This window comes from Gossypium hirsutum, chromosome D01, assembly GCF_007990345.1.
Source record: "Gossypium hirsutum isolate 1008001.06 chromosome D01, Gossypium_hirsutum_v2.1, whole genome shotgun sequence".
Lineage (NCBI taxonomy): Eukaryota > Viridiplantae > Streptophyta > Magnoliopsida > Malvales > Malvaceae > Gossypium > Gossypium hirsutum.
In genome coordinates, this window is record NC_053437.1 from 1,376,276 (window position 1) to 1,393,702 (window position 17,427).

The following is a 17,427-nucleotide window of genomic DNA, read 5'->3' on the forward strand; positions in this document are numbered from 1 at the left end:
TTTCTGCACAACTATCTCCTTCGACAAATACGAAACGAGAATACATGTTGCAAGTTCCGTATTCTAATGCAGTGGGTAGCTTGATGTATGCAATGGTGTGTACAAGACCCGGCATTTCACAGGCAGTTAGTATAGTGAGCAGGTATATGCATAATCCTGGAAAAGGACATTGGCAAGCTGTGAAATGGATTCTACGGTATATTCAGAAGACCGTGGATGTTGGATTACTGTTCAAGCAGGATAATACACTTGGTAAAGGTGTTATTGGGTACGTTGATTCTGACTATGCCGGTGATTTGGACAAGCGAAGATCAACCACCGGTTATGTGTTTACACTTGCTGAAGGACCAATAAGTTGGAAGTCTACACTACAGTCTACAGTTGCATTGTCAACCACAGAAGCCGAGTACATGGCTGTAACAGAGGCTGTAAAGGAGGCTATTTGGTTACAAGGTATGGCTAAAACCTTGGGGTTGGTTCAGGAGCATATTAACGTGTATTGTGATAGTCAAAGTGCTATTCATTTAGCAAAGAATCAAGTCTATCATGCACGTACAAAACATATCGACGTACGATTCCATTTTGTGCGGGAAATTATTGAAGAGGGGAAAATTTGTCTTCAGAAGATCAAGACTGCAGATAATCCCGCAGATATGATGACCAAGGTGGTAACAACAACCAAGTTCGAACATTGTTTGAACTTGATTAATATCCTGCAAGTTTAACAGTTGAAGAAGGCACTATCAAGTATTGTTGTCAAAGGCAGAAAGAATTGTGTGAAGATAAGATTATCCTAATCAAATCTTCAAGGTGGAGATTATTGGAACCCACCCACATTGTTTGAAAAGTCAAAAAGGGTGGGCACCGAAAGTAGAAAGTAAGATTGGTTGGCAAGTTGGGTTAAAAGTTGGCATGGGATAATTGCAATTTTGGTCCCTAATTGTATAGGGACATTGCAAGTTGATCCTTAAACCTCAACTATAAATAGGCCTAACCATTTCTTACTTTCTTCATCCCACACTTGCCATTCTCTACTTAAGGCAATTGTTCTCTCTCCCTATTTGTAAACTTTCACTTGTATTTTTGGAGTGAAATATATTTGGTAGTGCCCGAGGACGTAGGCAAAATTTGCTGAACCTCGTTAAAATTCTAGTGTTCTTTATTTTTTGTTCTGCATATTTTGCAAGTGTCATTGTAGTGATTTATTGTGCTATTAAATTACGATAGAGGGATATTCTGGCTAGGAAAGATCTGGTATGTAAGCGATCCTTGTGATCCACCTCTCTTTCCTGGGAATTGAACTTAGTGTGATTTTTCAGTACAATAATTTTACTCTTTCACACGCTTCCGCGCAACAGTAATCATGGATGATTTCTTTAATTTCATGCCGATGCTAAGGGTTCTGGACTCGTCTAGTAATAGGAATTTGGAAGAATTGCCAGTAGGAATTGCAAAGTTGGTTTCACTAGAGCATCTCAATTTGTCATGGACAGGAATTAAAAAGTTGCCAGTGGAATTGAAGGCCCTAGCAAAGCTGAAATATTTGAATCTGAACTGGACAGAGGATCTAAAAATGATCCCACAACAATTGATATCCAGTTTCTCCAAGTTGCAAGTACTGAAAATGGAGGGATGTGGCTATGGATGTTTATTGGTTTTAGAGGAAATGGAGCATTTAAAATATTTGAATGTGTTGACTCTTACTTTTAAAAGCGCTTCGGAGTTGGAAAAAGCTTCGAGGTTCAACAAGTTCTTTAGCTGTGCCATTGAATGTGTAGAACTTCTACATTTCAGAGATTCAAGATCATTGAATATTATGGCTTTAGCAAAACTGCAGCATCTATGTACTTTAATTCTCTGGAATTGTATGGATCTAGAGGAAGTGAAGATCGAACGTAACATAATTGAAGGTGCAGGATGCTTCAATAGCCTTCGATCTGTAAGCGTAGTCGAATGCAATCATTTGAGGGATGTGAGTTGGATAACTTTTGCTCCACATTTGGAAGTACTATGGATATATGAATGCAATGGTTTAGAAGAAATCATCAGTGAAGAAAAACTCGGTGAAGTCACTGAGCTAAAGGGAAATTTAAACTTATTTTCTAAGCTCGAGCGTTTGCTTCTAGAAGATCTGCCCGAACTAAAGACTATATACCACCATGCTCTGCCTTTCCCACAGCTGAAGGAAGTATCCATTAGAGGATGCCCAATGTTAAAGAAGCTCCCACTAAACTCCAATAGTGCAAAAGGACAGAGGCTCATCATTGAAGGAGAGAAGGGATGGTGGAAAGATGTAGAATGGGAGGATGAATCCACTCAAATTGCTTTTCTCCCTACTTTCAAACCTCGATAATCTACGAAATGCTAGGTATTAATTAAAGCTTAAAGCCCTTGTTGTATCATAGCATATCTCACTGTAATTTCTATTTTGCTTATCCCTGAATTACATGTAGTTTGATATTTTGATTTACACTATGAGGTTTTCCGGTATATAAAATAAAATGGTTGAATTTGAGAATATATGATGTTAATGAGTGATAATTTGAAGTATAACTCTCAACACATCACATCATTTTCTTTTAATTCTATAACTAAAAATTTTGGTAATTATAGTAAAATTAAAAATTTTCCTATTCTATATATTTAAAAATAAGATAATTTTTCTTATAGGAAAGTATACTATAAATGTGTTAATTATAAATTTGTAATTTTAAAAAGGGAAAAAATAAGTTTAAATAGAATTGACTTTCATTCAAAATACATGTTATCATAAGCATAATATCATGTAAGATTAGATACTAAATATTGATAAATGCTACAATATTTCAATATTTGTACATTAAAATTCATTAATACAAATTACTAACATTTTAAAACTTTTATGATTATAGAATGCTACTACAAAAATTTAACATATAATTTTTTTTATGATGTTTCTGCAAAGATAATTGGTTATATGATTAAATTAGGATATTACAAATTTAAATATATTTAAAAAAAAGAATTGGGGAAACTTAAATGTATACTGTCGAAATCATTTTTTTTAAAGGGTAGACTTTTATTTTGAAAATGAAAACGAAAAAACAGGAGTCGCCACCAATCCTTTGTTTTTATGAGCTGTGATCGGATCAACTCATAATTTGAAAAATACATTTAAACGCGATTTTTTGACGTGATTTTAACAAAATGAGATAAAAAGATGATGTAGAAAACGGAACGATGATGTAGATGAAATGTCATGTAAATGACGTATACTAATAAAAACAATTTACAAGCATCACATAATATACACTATTTTAACAATAATATGAACAATCAAAGATAAATGAAATAAATAATAACAAAGTATGCACATAAAAGGACAATACCAACTTAAAAACAAAGAAATAAATAAAATAAATACATAAATAATGTAAGAGAAAATAGTTTATAGAAGTATTGAAAATAAAGAACCAAATTAAAATATAAATGAAATTTAATGGTACAATTTGGAATAAAATATATAAATAAATGAAATAAAAAAATATATGTACAAGTAAAAAATAATAATCTAATTTCAAAGGTATGAAAAAAAGGGGTGATAAATAATAATGAAATAATAATAGATAACAAAATATCAATAATAATGGCATAAATAAAATGAATAACTAATGAAAGAAAATAAAAAATGGAAGAATAATAAGTGAATACAAGGATAAAAATAAATAAATGAATGAATGAATGTAAAAATAAATATATAAAATAAAGCAAGAACAATGTGCATATAAAAGAATAAAAGTTTGAAATTAAGCAAATAAAGGATTAAATTGTAATTAAAATGATATTTAGAGCCTAAATTATAATAAAATAAATGAATAAACACAATAAGCCTAAATAAATGAATAAATACATATATATTTGATCATAAATTAAAATGAAATTATGATCAAATATATATGTATTAATTATTTACAAATACCAATAAATTTAAACAAAAATTAACTATTAAAATATATAAAGATATAGACTATTAAAATTGTGAAATTGCATTCTTACTATCGTAAAAAATTATAATTTAATTTTGACCCATGGTATTCAAACCTTAATGACTACTCTCCCTGAAATCCATTTGAACAAAATTTTAACTCCACAATTAGGATCAGCAATTACTTATGATTTGATCATATTATACCATACTGAAATGTCTCATTTTTTACATCTATTTTTGTCATACAATGCTCAACCTACTTCCTTTGCATTTTGAATCTACACACCGGCTTCCAAGGTTGCAAACCAGATGACTCCAAAGGACATAAATATTGTAATAAGTTTGCTGACATTTTAACTAAGCCCCTGGGGACTACTTGGTTCGAGAGCTTGAGAAGCAATAACGGTGTCTACTGCATAGAAGCCAAGGAAGAGTGTTGAATATTATGGACCAGCCATGCAGCAGCAAGAACTCTTGATGCACAACCATGCAGCTGAAGCATTGTTACATGCAAGTATGCCCGAATTGCATGGTAAACTGTTGAGAATGGACTGCAATGCAACAGAAGGCCATGATGCAGACCAGCAGCTGCAGCAGACCAGCATTCAAGCGGGACCAGAAGCAGCTTAATTATTTTGTTTACTTTTGTTCATTTTGTAATGCCATCCAAGCTAAATGTAACTAGACTTTTAGAGTTGTTAAGATTTGAATTGATGGATGTAATAGCTAAAAATTGTTCAGCTTTCTTTTGTGTTACTTTAGTTGGCAACTTGCCAAAACAGGTGGGAGTAGTTACAAGTTTAGGTAACTGACATTCTAACTTTGTAACTCTTATATTTTCAAATGAAATGAAAAGATGTAGTATTCCATTCATTTTCACATTTTTGCTTTTGAGTTCTCTGTTCTGTTTCTGCTTGCTGTTCGTGAGCTTATGCTCTTGGTGTTTTCATTTGTTTGATTTGTTGCTGCCAGTGTTCCAACAAATGGTAATCAGAGCCTCCTATCTTTGAGGACCTCTGTTGTTTATGTTTTAGTTTTTTGTTTTTTCAAAGTCAGTCTTGGCAGCATGAGTTTTGCTCCTCCTCCACCACCAGTTTTTGCTGGAGACAACTACCACATTTGGGTTGTCAAAATGAAGACATATCTTCAAGCACTTGACCTCTGGAGTGCAGTTGAGAGTGATGTCGAGCCAGCACCATTAAGAGCAAATCCTACCATTGCTCAGATCAGGCAACATGGTGAGGAACGAGCCAAGAAACACAAGGCTATGGCCTTTTTGCAGAATGGAATATCAGATGTTATTTTCACTCGCATCATGGCCTGTGACTCACCCAAACAAGCTTGGGACAAGCTGAAAGAGGAGTTCATGGGATCAGACAAGACTAGGCAGCAACAAGTCATCAACCTTAGAAGGGAGTTTGAAAATTTGAAGATGAGGGAGTCAGAAACTATCAAGCAATATTCTGATAGGATTATGGCTACTGTCAATAATATTAGACTCCTTGGAGAAGATTTCAGTGATAGCAGGGTTGTTGAGAAGGTTATTACCACCTTACCTGAAAGGTTTGAGTCAAAAATCTCCTCATTGGAGGACTCGAGAGATCTCACAACCATTTCTTTGTCTGAGTTGGTTAACTCACTCTATGCACTTGAACAGAGAAGAGCAAGCAGGCAGGAGGAGAATCTTGAAGGTGCTTTTCAAGCAAAGGTCAGAGAAGGCTCCAGCTCAAGCCAGAAAGCTAAGAAGCCTTGGTTTGAAAAGAAGGAAAGATCAAAGAAAGATGCCGGTAGAAGGAGGTTTCCACCATGCATTCACTGCAAGAAGACCAATCACCTGGAAAAATTTTGCTGGACCAGACCAGATATACAGTGCAAAGTTGTATGAAGTATGGTCATCATGAGAAAATTTGTAGAAGTCATGAGAAGGCACAAACACAACCAGTACAAGCCAAGTCTGCCGAGGATGTCCAAGCTCAGGAGGAGCATGTATTTACAGCTTCATGTTATGCAGCTAAAAGCATGAGCAGTTGGCTTGTGGATAGTGGTTGCTCACACCACATGGCTGCAGATGAGAGCCTTTTCAAGAACCTTGACAGGAGCTATGTCTCGAAGGTCAGGATAGGCAATGGGAACTTGATTGAAGCAAAAGGTAGAGGTGATGTGGTCATTCACACTGGTTCAGGTAACAAAATCATTTCTGATGTGCTCTATGTGCCAGAAATAGACCAAAATTTACTAAGTGTAGGCCAGCTAGTCAAGAAAGGCTTTTCACTAGTTTTCAAAAATGATTCTTGTGTTATAAGTGATGCTCATGGTAGGGAGATTGTCTCAGCACCTATGGGAGACAAATGTTTTATGCTGGAAGTGAGTCAGCTTGAGAAAAGTGCATATACAAGCTCAGTTGACAATACTGATCTTTGGCACAAGAGGTTTGGCCATGTTAGCCTCAAATCACTTGATTTGCTGCACAAAATGAACATGACAGAAGACATGGTGAAGGTTAGTGCAAGTGAAGGCGTTTGTGAAGTATGTCAGCTTGGCAAACAAGCCAAGTTGCCCTTTTCAGCTAACCAAGCATGGAGGGCTCGAAAGAGACTTGAGTTGGTGCACTCAGATGTCTGTGGACCAATGAAGACTCCTTCACTGAATGGCAGTAAGTATTTTATACTGTTTATTGATGATCTGACCAGATTTTGCTGGGTTTATTTCATGAAACAGAAGTCAGAAGTGTTTGAAGTTTTTAGAAAGTTCAAGGCATTGGCAGAAAATCAAACAGGCTGCAGGATTAAGGCCTTGAGGACAGACAATGGTTCTGAATACTTGTCTGAAAGATTTCAGAAGCTATGTGAGCAGGCTGGGATTCATCATCAGCTAACCACAGTGTACACTCCTCAGCAAAATGGAGTGTGTGAGAGGAAGAACAGAACAGTGATGAACATGACCAGGTGCATGTTGTTTCAAAGCAAGCTTCCAAGCATTTTTTGGGCTGAAGGTGTCAACACCTCAGTATACCTGCTCAATAGGCTGCCAACACATGCTGTGAATGATAAAACTCCTTTTGAAGTATGGTATGATCTTAAACCAACTGTTTCCCATTTAAAAGTGTTTGGCAGCAAGTGTTTTGTACTTGTCCCTGTAGAAAGAAGAACCAAGCTCGAGAAGAGGTCAGTTCCAGGTATATTTGTTGGTTACAGTAGCTGCAAGAAGGGCTACAGAATATTTGATCCTTCAACCAAGAAGATTTTGGTAAGCAGGGATGTCAAATTCGATGAAGGAAGGTTTTGGAGTCTAGATGGCTCTAATACAAGTCAGTTTGAAGAAGAGCAGATTGGCAGCAATTTGGAGTTGGCAGAAAACGAAGTCAGTAATGCCAATGTAGACGATGCTCCTGTGAGAGGGACCAGGTCTATTGCTGACATCTACCAAAGATGCAATATGGCCATTGTTGAGCCTTCAAGCTATGAAGAAGCTGCTAGAAGCAAGAGCTGGAAGAAGGCTATGGAGGCTGAAATCGACATGATCCATAAGAATGATACTTGGGATCTGGTAGACAGACCTGATCAGAAGAAGGTCATAGGTGTCAAGTGGGTTTTCAGGACCAAATTCAATGCAGATGGCTCTCTGAACAAGCACAAGGCAAGGCTTGTGGTGAAAGGGTACAATCAACAGTTTGGCATTGATTTTGAGGAGACATTTGCTCCAGTGGCAAGGCTGGATACCATAAAGCTTCTATTTGCTTTCGCTGCACAGAAACAGTGGAAGGTCCATCAGCTTGATGTCAAGTCAGCTTTCCTGAATGGATTCCTTAAAGAGGAAATTTATGTTGAACAGCCTGATGGATTTAAAGTCCAAGGAAAGGAGGACAAGGTTTACAAGCTGAAGAAAGCACTCTATGGACTAAAACAGGCTCCTCGAGCCTGGTATGACAGGATAGATGCTTACCTGTTTAGGCTCAATTTCGAGAAAAGTTTGAGTGAGCCAACTTTGTTTATAAAGAAGTCTAAAGATGAGACTTTGCTGATTGTCTCAATATATGTGGATGATCTATTAGTGACTGGAAGCAGGGTCGATTTGATTCAGGAGTTCAAGAAGAATATGCAAGACATGTTTGACATGACAGACTTGGGAATCATGACTTACTTCCTTGGTATGGAAGTATACCAGTCTGATCAAGGCATTTTTATCAGCCAGTATGCATTTGCCTTGAAAATTCTCACTAAGTTCCATATGGAAAACTGCAAGCCAGTGAGTACACCTCTAGTCATGGGACAGAAGTTGAGCAGCTATGGAGATGAAGAAAAGGTGGATGAAAGAGAGTATAGAAGTCTAATTGAATGTTTGCTATACTTGACAGCAACTAGACCTGATCTTATGCATTCGGTCAGTTTGCTATCTCGTTTTATGCATAGCTGCAACACATCACATTTAAAGGCTGCAAAGAGAATCCTCAGGTATGTGAAAGGATCCTTGAAGTTTGGAGTGATGTTCAAGACAGGAGGTCAGCTGAAGTTATCTGGTTACTCAGACAGTGACTGGGGAGGTTCGATTGATGATATGAGGAGTACATCAGGCTACCTCTTTTCTCTCGGTTCAGGAGCTTTCTGTTGGAGCTCTAAAAAGCAGCAAACAGTTGCTCAATCAACTGCTGAGGCAGAGTACATAGCAGCAGCTGGAGCAGTAAGCCAAGCTATTTGGCTTAGAAAATTGTTGTGTGATTTAAATGAGGAACAATTTGAGCCTACTGAGATCATGGTTGATAATCAATCAGCAATAGCTATCTCCAAGAATGCTGTTTTTCATGGCAAAACAAAGCACTTTAAGCTCAAATTTTATTTTGTTCGAGAGGCAGTACAATCAAAGGATGTGAGTCTTGCATATTGTAGTTCACAAGATCAATTAGCTGACATTTTAACAAAGCCTCTAGGTGCTATGAGGTTTGAAATTCTTAGAGAATTGGTTGGTGTTTGTTGCCTACAGTCCAAGGAGGAGTGTTGAGAATGGACTGCAATGCAACAGAAGGCCATGATGCAGACCAGCAGCTGCAGCAGACCAGCATTCAAGCGGGACCAGAAGCAGCTTAATTATTTTGTTTACTTTTGTTCATTTTGTAATGCCATCCAAGCTAAATGTAACTAGACTTTTAGAGTTGTTAAGATTTGAATTGATGGATGTAATAGCTAAAAATTGTTCAGCTTTCTTTTGTGTTACTTTAGTTGGCAACTTGCCAAAACAGGTGGGAGTAGTTACAAGTTTAGGTAACTGACATTCTAACTTTGTAACTCTTATATTTTCAAATGAAATGAAAAGATGTAGTATTCCATTCATTTTCACATTTTTGCTTTTGAGTTCTCTGTTCTGTTTCTGCTTGCTGTTCGTGAGCTTATGCTCTTGGTGTTTTCATTTGTTTGATTTGTTGCTGCCAGTGTTCCAACATAAACTAGTGTAGCTCAGTTGTAATGATGTATAAAGGCTAGTTAGCTGATATGTTTTATGCTTAGGTACTGATTTGGCTGATAAGTCAGTGTGTTTAAGTGTACAAGTAATGTTTTGTAAGTTTCAATGTTGTTAGTGGGAGTTGTTATGTATTCGGTAATGCTTGTAACTTAAAGGCAACAGTTCCTTTAGAAATTGATGATGAAAAACGTTTTCAGCTTCTTCTTGTTTTTAGCTTCTCATTTTTCTTCTCTGTTCTCAGTCTTTTATTCTTGATAAACTCCAACAATTTCACAGGCTTAAGGTCGTTGAACGTTTTGACTTTAGTAAATACGCTTATATCTATATGCTTCACGACTTTCGAGTTGTATGGACCTAGAAGAGGTGAAGATCGATAGTGCATGGATTGCAAGTGAATGCTTGAAACTATTGATGCAAGGTAAGTGAATGCTTTTGGTTGCTTTATATGTTTGTTAATTCACATTTGGCAACTAAATGTTTTGATATATTGAACTTCGATAGTGATGCTGATTAGGGAGGTAGTTCTTGGAATGACCCTAAATTTGTCTTAGTTTTCAATCTCCTTTTCAGTTCAATCTCATATATGTTTTAAGCAATATGAGTGACCATCTTCACGCAAATAATTGCCAATGGTGAAGCACTATTTTCCAGACAGTTTCAAATAGTCAAGGAAGAGTAATTTCCTATGATAAGCAGTGTTATCCTGTGGCATGGTTCACCCTTTTTTCTTTCCGTAAGGTTTTGGAAAAGATGGAGAAGAACGCACCATTATTACCAGTAAAATACACCTATGATTTTGTTACTAAAATTCATTCTATTAACAAAATCATAAAAATTCAAACTTTATAATATTAGTATTTAATTTTCATTAAATCAACTATAAAACTTGAATTAAATACTAAAAAGTTAACACTATAATCTTTGGGTACCAAAATATACAACTTTTCTAAAATACAAGTACCACATTAGAAAAAAATTGTCAAATTTGAGTACTGAATAATATATTAAGCCTTCCAATAAGTATTAACTTTAAAAATTTAGAAACATTTTTTAAAATTAAATAAAAGTTAAAACCACTTAAATTTAATACAATACATAATTATTTTTTATTATTTTAAAACAGTTTTGGAAAAATATTTTCAATGAAAACATATTTATAAATATAAATTATTTTAATTATTATTGTTAATATTTTTAAATTTTTATGCATATATGGTTTACCTGCCAATTTTCTTTCTCTGTTTTCGTTTACCAAAATTTTCTTACTCTTTCATATAACTCAATAAGCATCTTTGATCTATTCCTTGCTTCTATTTCCTGAAATTGTTGAACTCACTCTTCTAAAATCAAAACCAGGTATGGGTAATATCTTCTCAATCGCACTTTCACTCGATACCATCATTACCCGTTGCGGGGATTGTGCTGCTGGACAGGCAAGTTTTATATGCAATCTCGAAGATAACCTTCATGCTTTAGATGCTGAAGTAGCAAAACTTAAGGAGCTCAGGGGTGATCTGATGAGCAGGGTCAGAATTGCTGAAGATGAGCAGCAACATAAGCGGCTAAACCAAGTTGAGGGTTGGCTTCAGAGGGCTGATCATGTGATAGCCGATGCTGATCAACTGAGTGGGAGAGTCCTCAGCAAGTTGAAAAGTCATGTATGGGAGGTTGTTGTTCCAGGCATCCCAGGTCCACCCACAAGTTCGGGAAGCAAATCGCAACAATACTCCAAGAGGTGAAACACCTGAAGGAGAATGGAGATTTCAGTGATGTGGCTTGCAAGCCACCACTTCCTTCCGCAAACTAAACGACCTTCTGAGCCAACTGTGGGTTTAGAGTCCTACGTCAATCAGGTTTGGAGCAGTCTTCAAAAGGAACAAGTGGGAGTTATTGGCATATATGCCTTAGGAGGGGTTGGCAAGACAACCCTCCTAAACCAAATCAATAACAAATTCCATGATACTACGCATGATTACCGTGTAACTTGGGCAGTTGCATCTCAAGATCGGCCAATTGAAAAAGTCCAGGATCAGATTGCCAAAAGAATAGGCCTTTCCAATGAAGGTTGGGAATCTAGGAGCCGTGATGAGAAAGCTGGAGATATCTTCAACGTATTATGTAGAAAGAAGTTTGCAGTGTTGTTGGATGATATATGGGAACGGTTTGATCTCACAGGAGCCGGGGTACCTCTTCCAACACAACAAAATGGCTCTAAAGTCATTTTCACAACTCGTAGTCGTGACGTGTGCTGTCAAATGCAATCGAACATGTGTTGAAAATGGCCAACCATGCTGCTATTATGTTTTTGTTAAAATGCATGGTACTATGATGATTCTGTTGAATGCATACTGCTTGTATGCATGTTGCAGCATTTGTGCATGTTGCAGCAACATATTTTCTGTTTTAGTTGTAATGTAATTTAGTTTGGTTGAGAATGAACTTTGATGTTGATGTTTTGATGGGTTGGTTGAGCTGATAAGTCAGCTTATCCATGTGTACAAGCAATGTTTTTAAAGTTACTAGGCTACTTAGTGGTATTAGGTAGTAATAACTGATGTAGTTGGCTATAAATGTATTGTTTTTCTTATTGAAAAATTAAGCATATCAGTTGTAAGGCAGATTGCTTCCTTGCTGCACGATTTGTGAGCAAGTACATTGTTTTTGTTTCTTCCTCCTTTGTTCTCTGTTTTGTTCTTTTTCTAAGAGCTGCTGCCATTGTTCTTTCTTTTTCTTTTTTCTGCCTGTTAACCGAGAGCTTATGCTCTTGATGCTTTGTGTTTCTGCTTGCTGTTTGAAGAGCTTATGCTCTTAGTGTTTCATTGTTTGGTTGTTGCTGCCAAATGTTCCAACAAATGGTATCATGAGCCTAAGTCTTAAGGGACCATTGATTTTGCTTCCCCTGCTCAACATCGGCTCAAACTTATAAGACCTCCAAACAAGCTTCAATAAGCTGAAGGAGGAGTTTCAAGGAAAGGTGTGAGCTTTCCAAATGTGCAAGCTTAGCAAGATGTCAAAGCTGCAAGCTTAGCAAAGTGCGAGCCTGTTGAAGACACCTGTTGAAGACAATATGCAAAGATGTGAGTCTGTCAAAGGTGTGAGTTCAGCAACATGTGGAAGCTCAATGTGTGTTGTATAGTTGCAAGCCAAAATGGCAGAATGAAGGCAAACAACTATACTCAGGAACTGTTTGTGCAAGAAGAAACAAGTTGTCAACCAAGGCTGTGAAGGAGGAGAAGACTCCATTTGGTGAACAAATCTTTGGCACAAAAGACTGGGATAGTCAAGTGTGTAAGTCAGATTTGTTGTTTGTGAATGAGGCCAAGGTTGAAAATGAATTGGTCAGCTTGAATCAAAGCATCTAAGAGCTGCCAAGTTCAAAAAACCTTGATGAATGACTGGTATTTGCAGCATGGAGTCCAAGGAGGAGTGTTGAAAATGGCCAACCATGCTGCTATTATGTTTTTGTTAAAATTCATGGTACTATGATGATTCTGTTGAATGCATACTTCTTGTATGCATGTTGCAGCATTTGTGCATGTTGCAGCAACATATTTTCTGTTTTAGTTGTAATGTAATTTAGTTTGGTTGAGAATGAACTTTGAGGTTGATGTTTTGATGGGTTGGTTGAGCTGATAAGTCAGCTTATCCATGTGTACAAGCAATGTTTTTAAAGTTACTAGGCTACTTAGTGGTATTAGGTAGTAATAACTGATGTAGTTGGCTATAAATGTATTGTTTTTCTTATTGAAAAATTAAGCATATCAGTTGTAAGGCAGATTGCTTCCTTGCTACACGATTTGTGAGCAAGTACATTGTTTTTGTTTCTTCCTCCTTTGTTCTCTGTTTTGTTCTTTTTCTAAGAGCTGCTGCCATTGTTCTTTCTTTTTCTTTTTTCTGCCTGTTAACCGAGAGCTTATGCTCTTGATGCTTTGTGTTTCTGCTTGCTGTTTGAAGAGCTTATGCTCTTAGTGTTTCATTGTTTGGTTGTTGCTGCCAAATGTTCCAACAAACAACCAACAACATGGCTAATAATATCAAAGTGGAATGTTTACCGCCAGGAAAAGCTTTGAAACTGTTCGAGGAGAAGGTTGGGTCAGAAACCCTTCAAATGCATCCAGATATTCGCAAGTTAGCTACAGCGGTGGTTGAAGAGTGTGCAGGACTACCTCTTGCTTTAATTACAATTGGGCGAGCCATGGCATCCAAGAAGACCCCTCCAGAATGAGAATATGCTATTGAAATTTTTAAGGCAATCAGCAGCTTCTGTGTTCCCAGGGGTAGGGAAAGAGATGTATCCCAAGTTAAAATTCAGTTATGACAGTTTAACGAGTGAAAGAGTCAAATCTTGTTTCTTGTATTGTTCTTTTCTTCCAGAAGATCATCCCATCCAAAGAGATGAACTAATACATTGTTGGATCGGGGAAGGATTTATGGACGAGCATACTGATTTAAGCACTGCCAGAAACCAGGGACGTTTCATTATAGGTTCTCTTATTGACGCATGCTTATTGGAGAAAGTACGTTTTAGTGATCGTGTAAGGATGCACGATGTGGTTCGCGACATGGCTTTGTGGATTGTTGGTGAAAATTTTTGGTAAAATCAGGTGTTCAGTTAAAGGAACTACCAGAAGCTGAAAAGTGGGAAGAGATAACAGGAATGTCGCTGATGGATAATCAAATTGAAAACCTAACTGAGATATTGGAATGTCCCAATCTCCAAACTTTGTTTCTTAGCAACAATGATTTGAAGGTAATCATGGATGACTTCTTTAATTCTATGCCAATGCTAAGGGTTCTAGACTTGCCCGACAATACGAATTTGTAAGAATTGCCCGTAGGAATTGCAAAGTTGGTTTCACTAGAACATCTCAACCTGTCATTCACAAAAATAAGAAAGTTGCCGGTCGAATTGAAGGCCCTGGAAAAGCTGAAATATTTGAATCTAGAGTGGACACGCGATCTAGAAATGATCCCACAACAACTTATATCCAGTTTCTCCAAGTTGCGAGTACTGAAAATGATGAGATGTGGCTATGGATGTTCATTGCTTTTGGAGTTAAAAAATTTGAATGTGTTGACTCTTACTTTTAGAAGCGCTTCGGAGGTGGAAAAAGCTTCGAGGTTCAACAAGTTATTTAGCTGTGCCATTGAACATGTAAGCCTTCTACATTTCAGAGATTCAAGGCCACTGAATATTTTGGCTTTAGTAAATCTGCAGAACCTATATTCTATAAAATGTACGAATTGTATGGATCTGAAAGAAGTGAAGATCGAAAGCAACATAGTTGAAGGTGCAAGATACTTCCACAGCCTTTGGTATGTAGGCCTAACCTATTGCAAACAAATGAGGGATGTGAGTTGGGTAATTTTTGCTCCACATTTGGAAAAACTACTTATACGTGGTTTTCACAGTTTTAAAGAAATTATTAGTGAGGAAAAACTTGATGAAGTCACTGATTCGAAGGCAAATACAAACTTATTTTCTAGGCTCGAGGAGTTGGATCTATGTCGTCTGCCTAAAATGAAGACAATATCCTACCATGCTCTGCCTTTCCCACAGCTGAAGAAAATATCAATTGTAAAATGCCCAATGCTGAAGAAGCTCCCACTAAACTCCAATAGTGCAAAAGGACAGAGACTCATCATTAAAGGAGAGAAGGGGTGGTGGAAAGATGTAGAATGGGAGGATGAATCCACTCGAACGGCTTTTCTCCCCTCTTTCAAACCTCAGTAATCTATGAAATGTTGGATATTAATTAAGGCTTAAAGCCATTATTGTATCATTGCATACCTCACTGTAAGTTCTATTTTGCATATCTTTAAATTACATGTAATTTATAATAAAATGTTTCAATTTGAGAGTATATCATGTTGGTTTTCTCTATTTTAGCTTCTCCCAAAGATTACCTTTTCGAAAGGAGCAGATGCATTTATGGAAGGACTTGAAGTCTTTGTGTCTTGTTGTATAATTCGACCATGTGAAATTTCACCTGGTAAGATAAAACAAAGGATTTGTCTCATCTATAAATCAAACACGAAATGATATTCACATCTATCAGTAGATAACATAATTTCTTTCCCTTTCTTAGGACCACATGCCATAAGTCAACCATAACCATCGTAGTTACCTTTGGTAACAGGTTCCTCTGTCAATCCAGTAGACTGCATTTCTAATATATAGGCTTCAGGCTTCATTTATCAATAAGTTAGAAGGATTATCAAAGAAAGGCTATAAGAAAAAGAAGGCATGCAAAGATTTGATCACTTACAGCAAACTGATTAGTTAAATCCTGATGCTTATATTTATTGGACATCTCTTCAATTGGTTCTTTGCCTTTGGACTGCTGTTGTTGTTTCCTTCACTCAGACTCATACACCTATTTCATAAGTGACACATTCAACATGCATTTGTAGTAGCAGGTAAAAAGCACCAAGTCCCAACATTACCTCTCAATATCTTTGACCATGATCAAGATAACTGTAACCTTCATCTTTTTTTTCTATGAAAACTAGCTTTAGTCAGCTCATCTTCATCACCATCACTTTCAGCAGCTTTACTCAACTCATCTTTAGCTGAAGTTCTTCTTTCTCAAATTCTTCCAACCTTGACATTATACTGCCATGCTCTGCCTTTCCCACAGCTGAAGGAAATATCAATTGTAGAATGCCCAATGCTGAAGAAGCTCCCACTAAACTCCGATACTGCAAAAGGACAAACGCTCATCATTTTAGAAGATGAGTAGTGGTGGAAAAATGTAGAATGAGAAGATGAATCCACTCAAATTGCTTTTCTCCTTTTCTTCATACATCTGTAAACTACAAATGCTGTCTATTTTGTTGTCAAATAACGATAGTTATTCAAATAACAAGTAGGATTTTATTGTCATATATGTATCATTAAACATATGGTCTTGGATTTAGTTGTCTTCATCTTCCAATGTTGTCTCTTGTGTTTCCTTTTCTGATCATTGTTTAAGTGGCAATAATGGTGCTAGTATGAATGCTACTGATTCAGTCCTATCAGTAAGTGAGCAAAGCTTTTTTTGGAACTCTAGCTTCCATTTGGATAACAAAAAAGTCAAAGGCTATAGGTGCTTTAGTTCTTTACTTCTCTTTACTTTCCTAGAACAGGGATTTCATTTGCTGATGAATTGCTAGGAAGGTGGCAGAGTAATGTTGAATGTTACTACCAAACATCTTACACATGCTGCTATTAGTATTCCTTTTTCTTCTTTTGATGGGATTTTAGTTCTCCTTAATAATGCAAGTTGCCAATGAGGGAGTGGTTTCCACACAAAAGACAAGAATTTCCTTTCATCTGTCATACTCTCAGCATGCCAAACTGGAATTCAGACTTTAGAATAAAATTCAGGTTTTAAAATTGCAGATTCACTGGTTGATTGCAAGTTGCCAATGAGGGGAATGGTTTCCACACAAAAGACAAGAATTTCCTTTCATCTGTCATAACTCTCAGCTTGCCAAACTGGAATTCAGACTTTAGAATAAAATTCAGGTTTTAAAATTGCAGATTCACTGGTTGATTGCAAGTTGCCAATGAGGGGAATGGTTTCCACACAAAAGACAAGAATTTCCTTTCATCTGTCATAAATAAATATCAGCATGCCAAATTGGACATACTGTCCACCCATAATGCCCTGCCCAAAGCTACCAAAGAAAGAGGAACCCTAGAAAGAGAGAGATGTTGGTTCAACCTGTGAATTCCTTTATTGGATCATACCACATTAAAAAAAATTATCAAACTTAAGTATCAAATGATATATTAAGCATTTTAATAAATATTAACTTTAAAATTTTAGAAGCAAAATTTTTAATTAAATAAAATATAAAACCACTTAAATTTAATACAATATATAATTGCTTTTTAGTATTTTAAATACTTGTATATATAGTTTTTTTTAATTTAAAACAGTTATGGAAAAAATATTTTATTGAAAACATATAAATTTAATTTAATTTAATTTTTTAAAAACATAGTAACTTAATTT

At 36.3% G+C, this 17,427-nt stretch overlaps 3 protein-coding genes across 3 annotated transcripts; all 3 read left to right on the forward strand.

Annotated features, from left to right (window-relative positions):
* Positions 1–1,363: 1,363 nt before the first annotated feature.
* LOC121214079 (disease resistance protein SUMM2-like) lies at positions 1,364–2,353 on the forward strand. Its single transcript, XM_041087817.1, has one exon. The coding sequence runs from the start codon at positions 1,364–1,366 to the stop codon at positions 2,351–2,353; it is 990 nt and encodes a 329-aa protein (XP_040943751.1).
* An 8,822-nt stretch (positions 2,354–11,175) lies between these two features.
* On the forward strand, positions 11,176–13,646 carry LOC107933067 (probable disease resistance protein At1g52660). The gene is made up of 2 exons (XM_041087818.1): positions 11,176–11,687; positions 13,448–13,646. The coding sequence occupies exons 1-2, from the start codon at positions 11,176–11,178 to the stop codon at positions 13,644–13,646; spliced, it is 711 nt and encodes a 236-aa protein (XP_040943752.1).
* A 4-nt stretch (positions 13,647–13,650) lies between these two features.
* LOC107933066 (disease resistance protein RFL1-like) lies at positions 13,651–15,155 on the forward strand. Its single transcript, XM_016865217.2, has 5 exons — positions 13,651–13,906; positions 14,026–14,171; positions 14,213–14,460; positions 14,597–14,737; positions 14,834–15,155. The coding sequence occupies exons 1-5, from the start codon at positions 13,651–13,653 to the stop codon at positions 15,153–15,155; spliced, it is 1,113 nt and encodes a 370-aa protein (XP_016720706.2).
* The last annotated feature ends 2,272 nt before the right edge of the window (positions 15,156–17,427 follow it).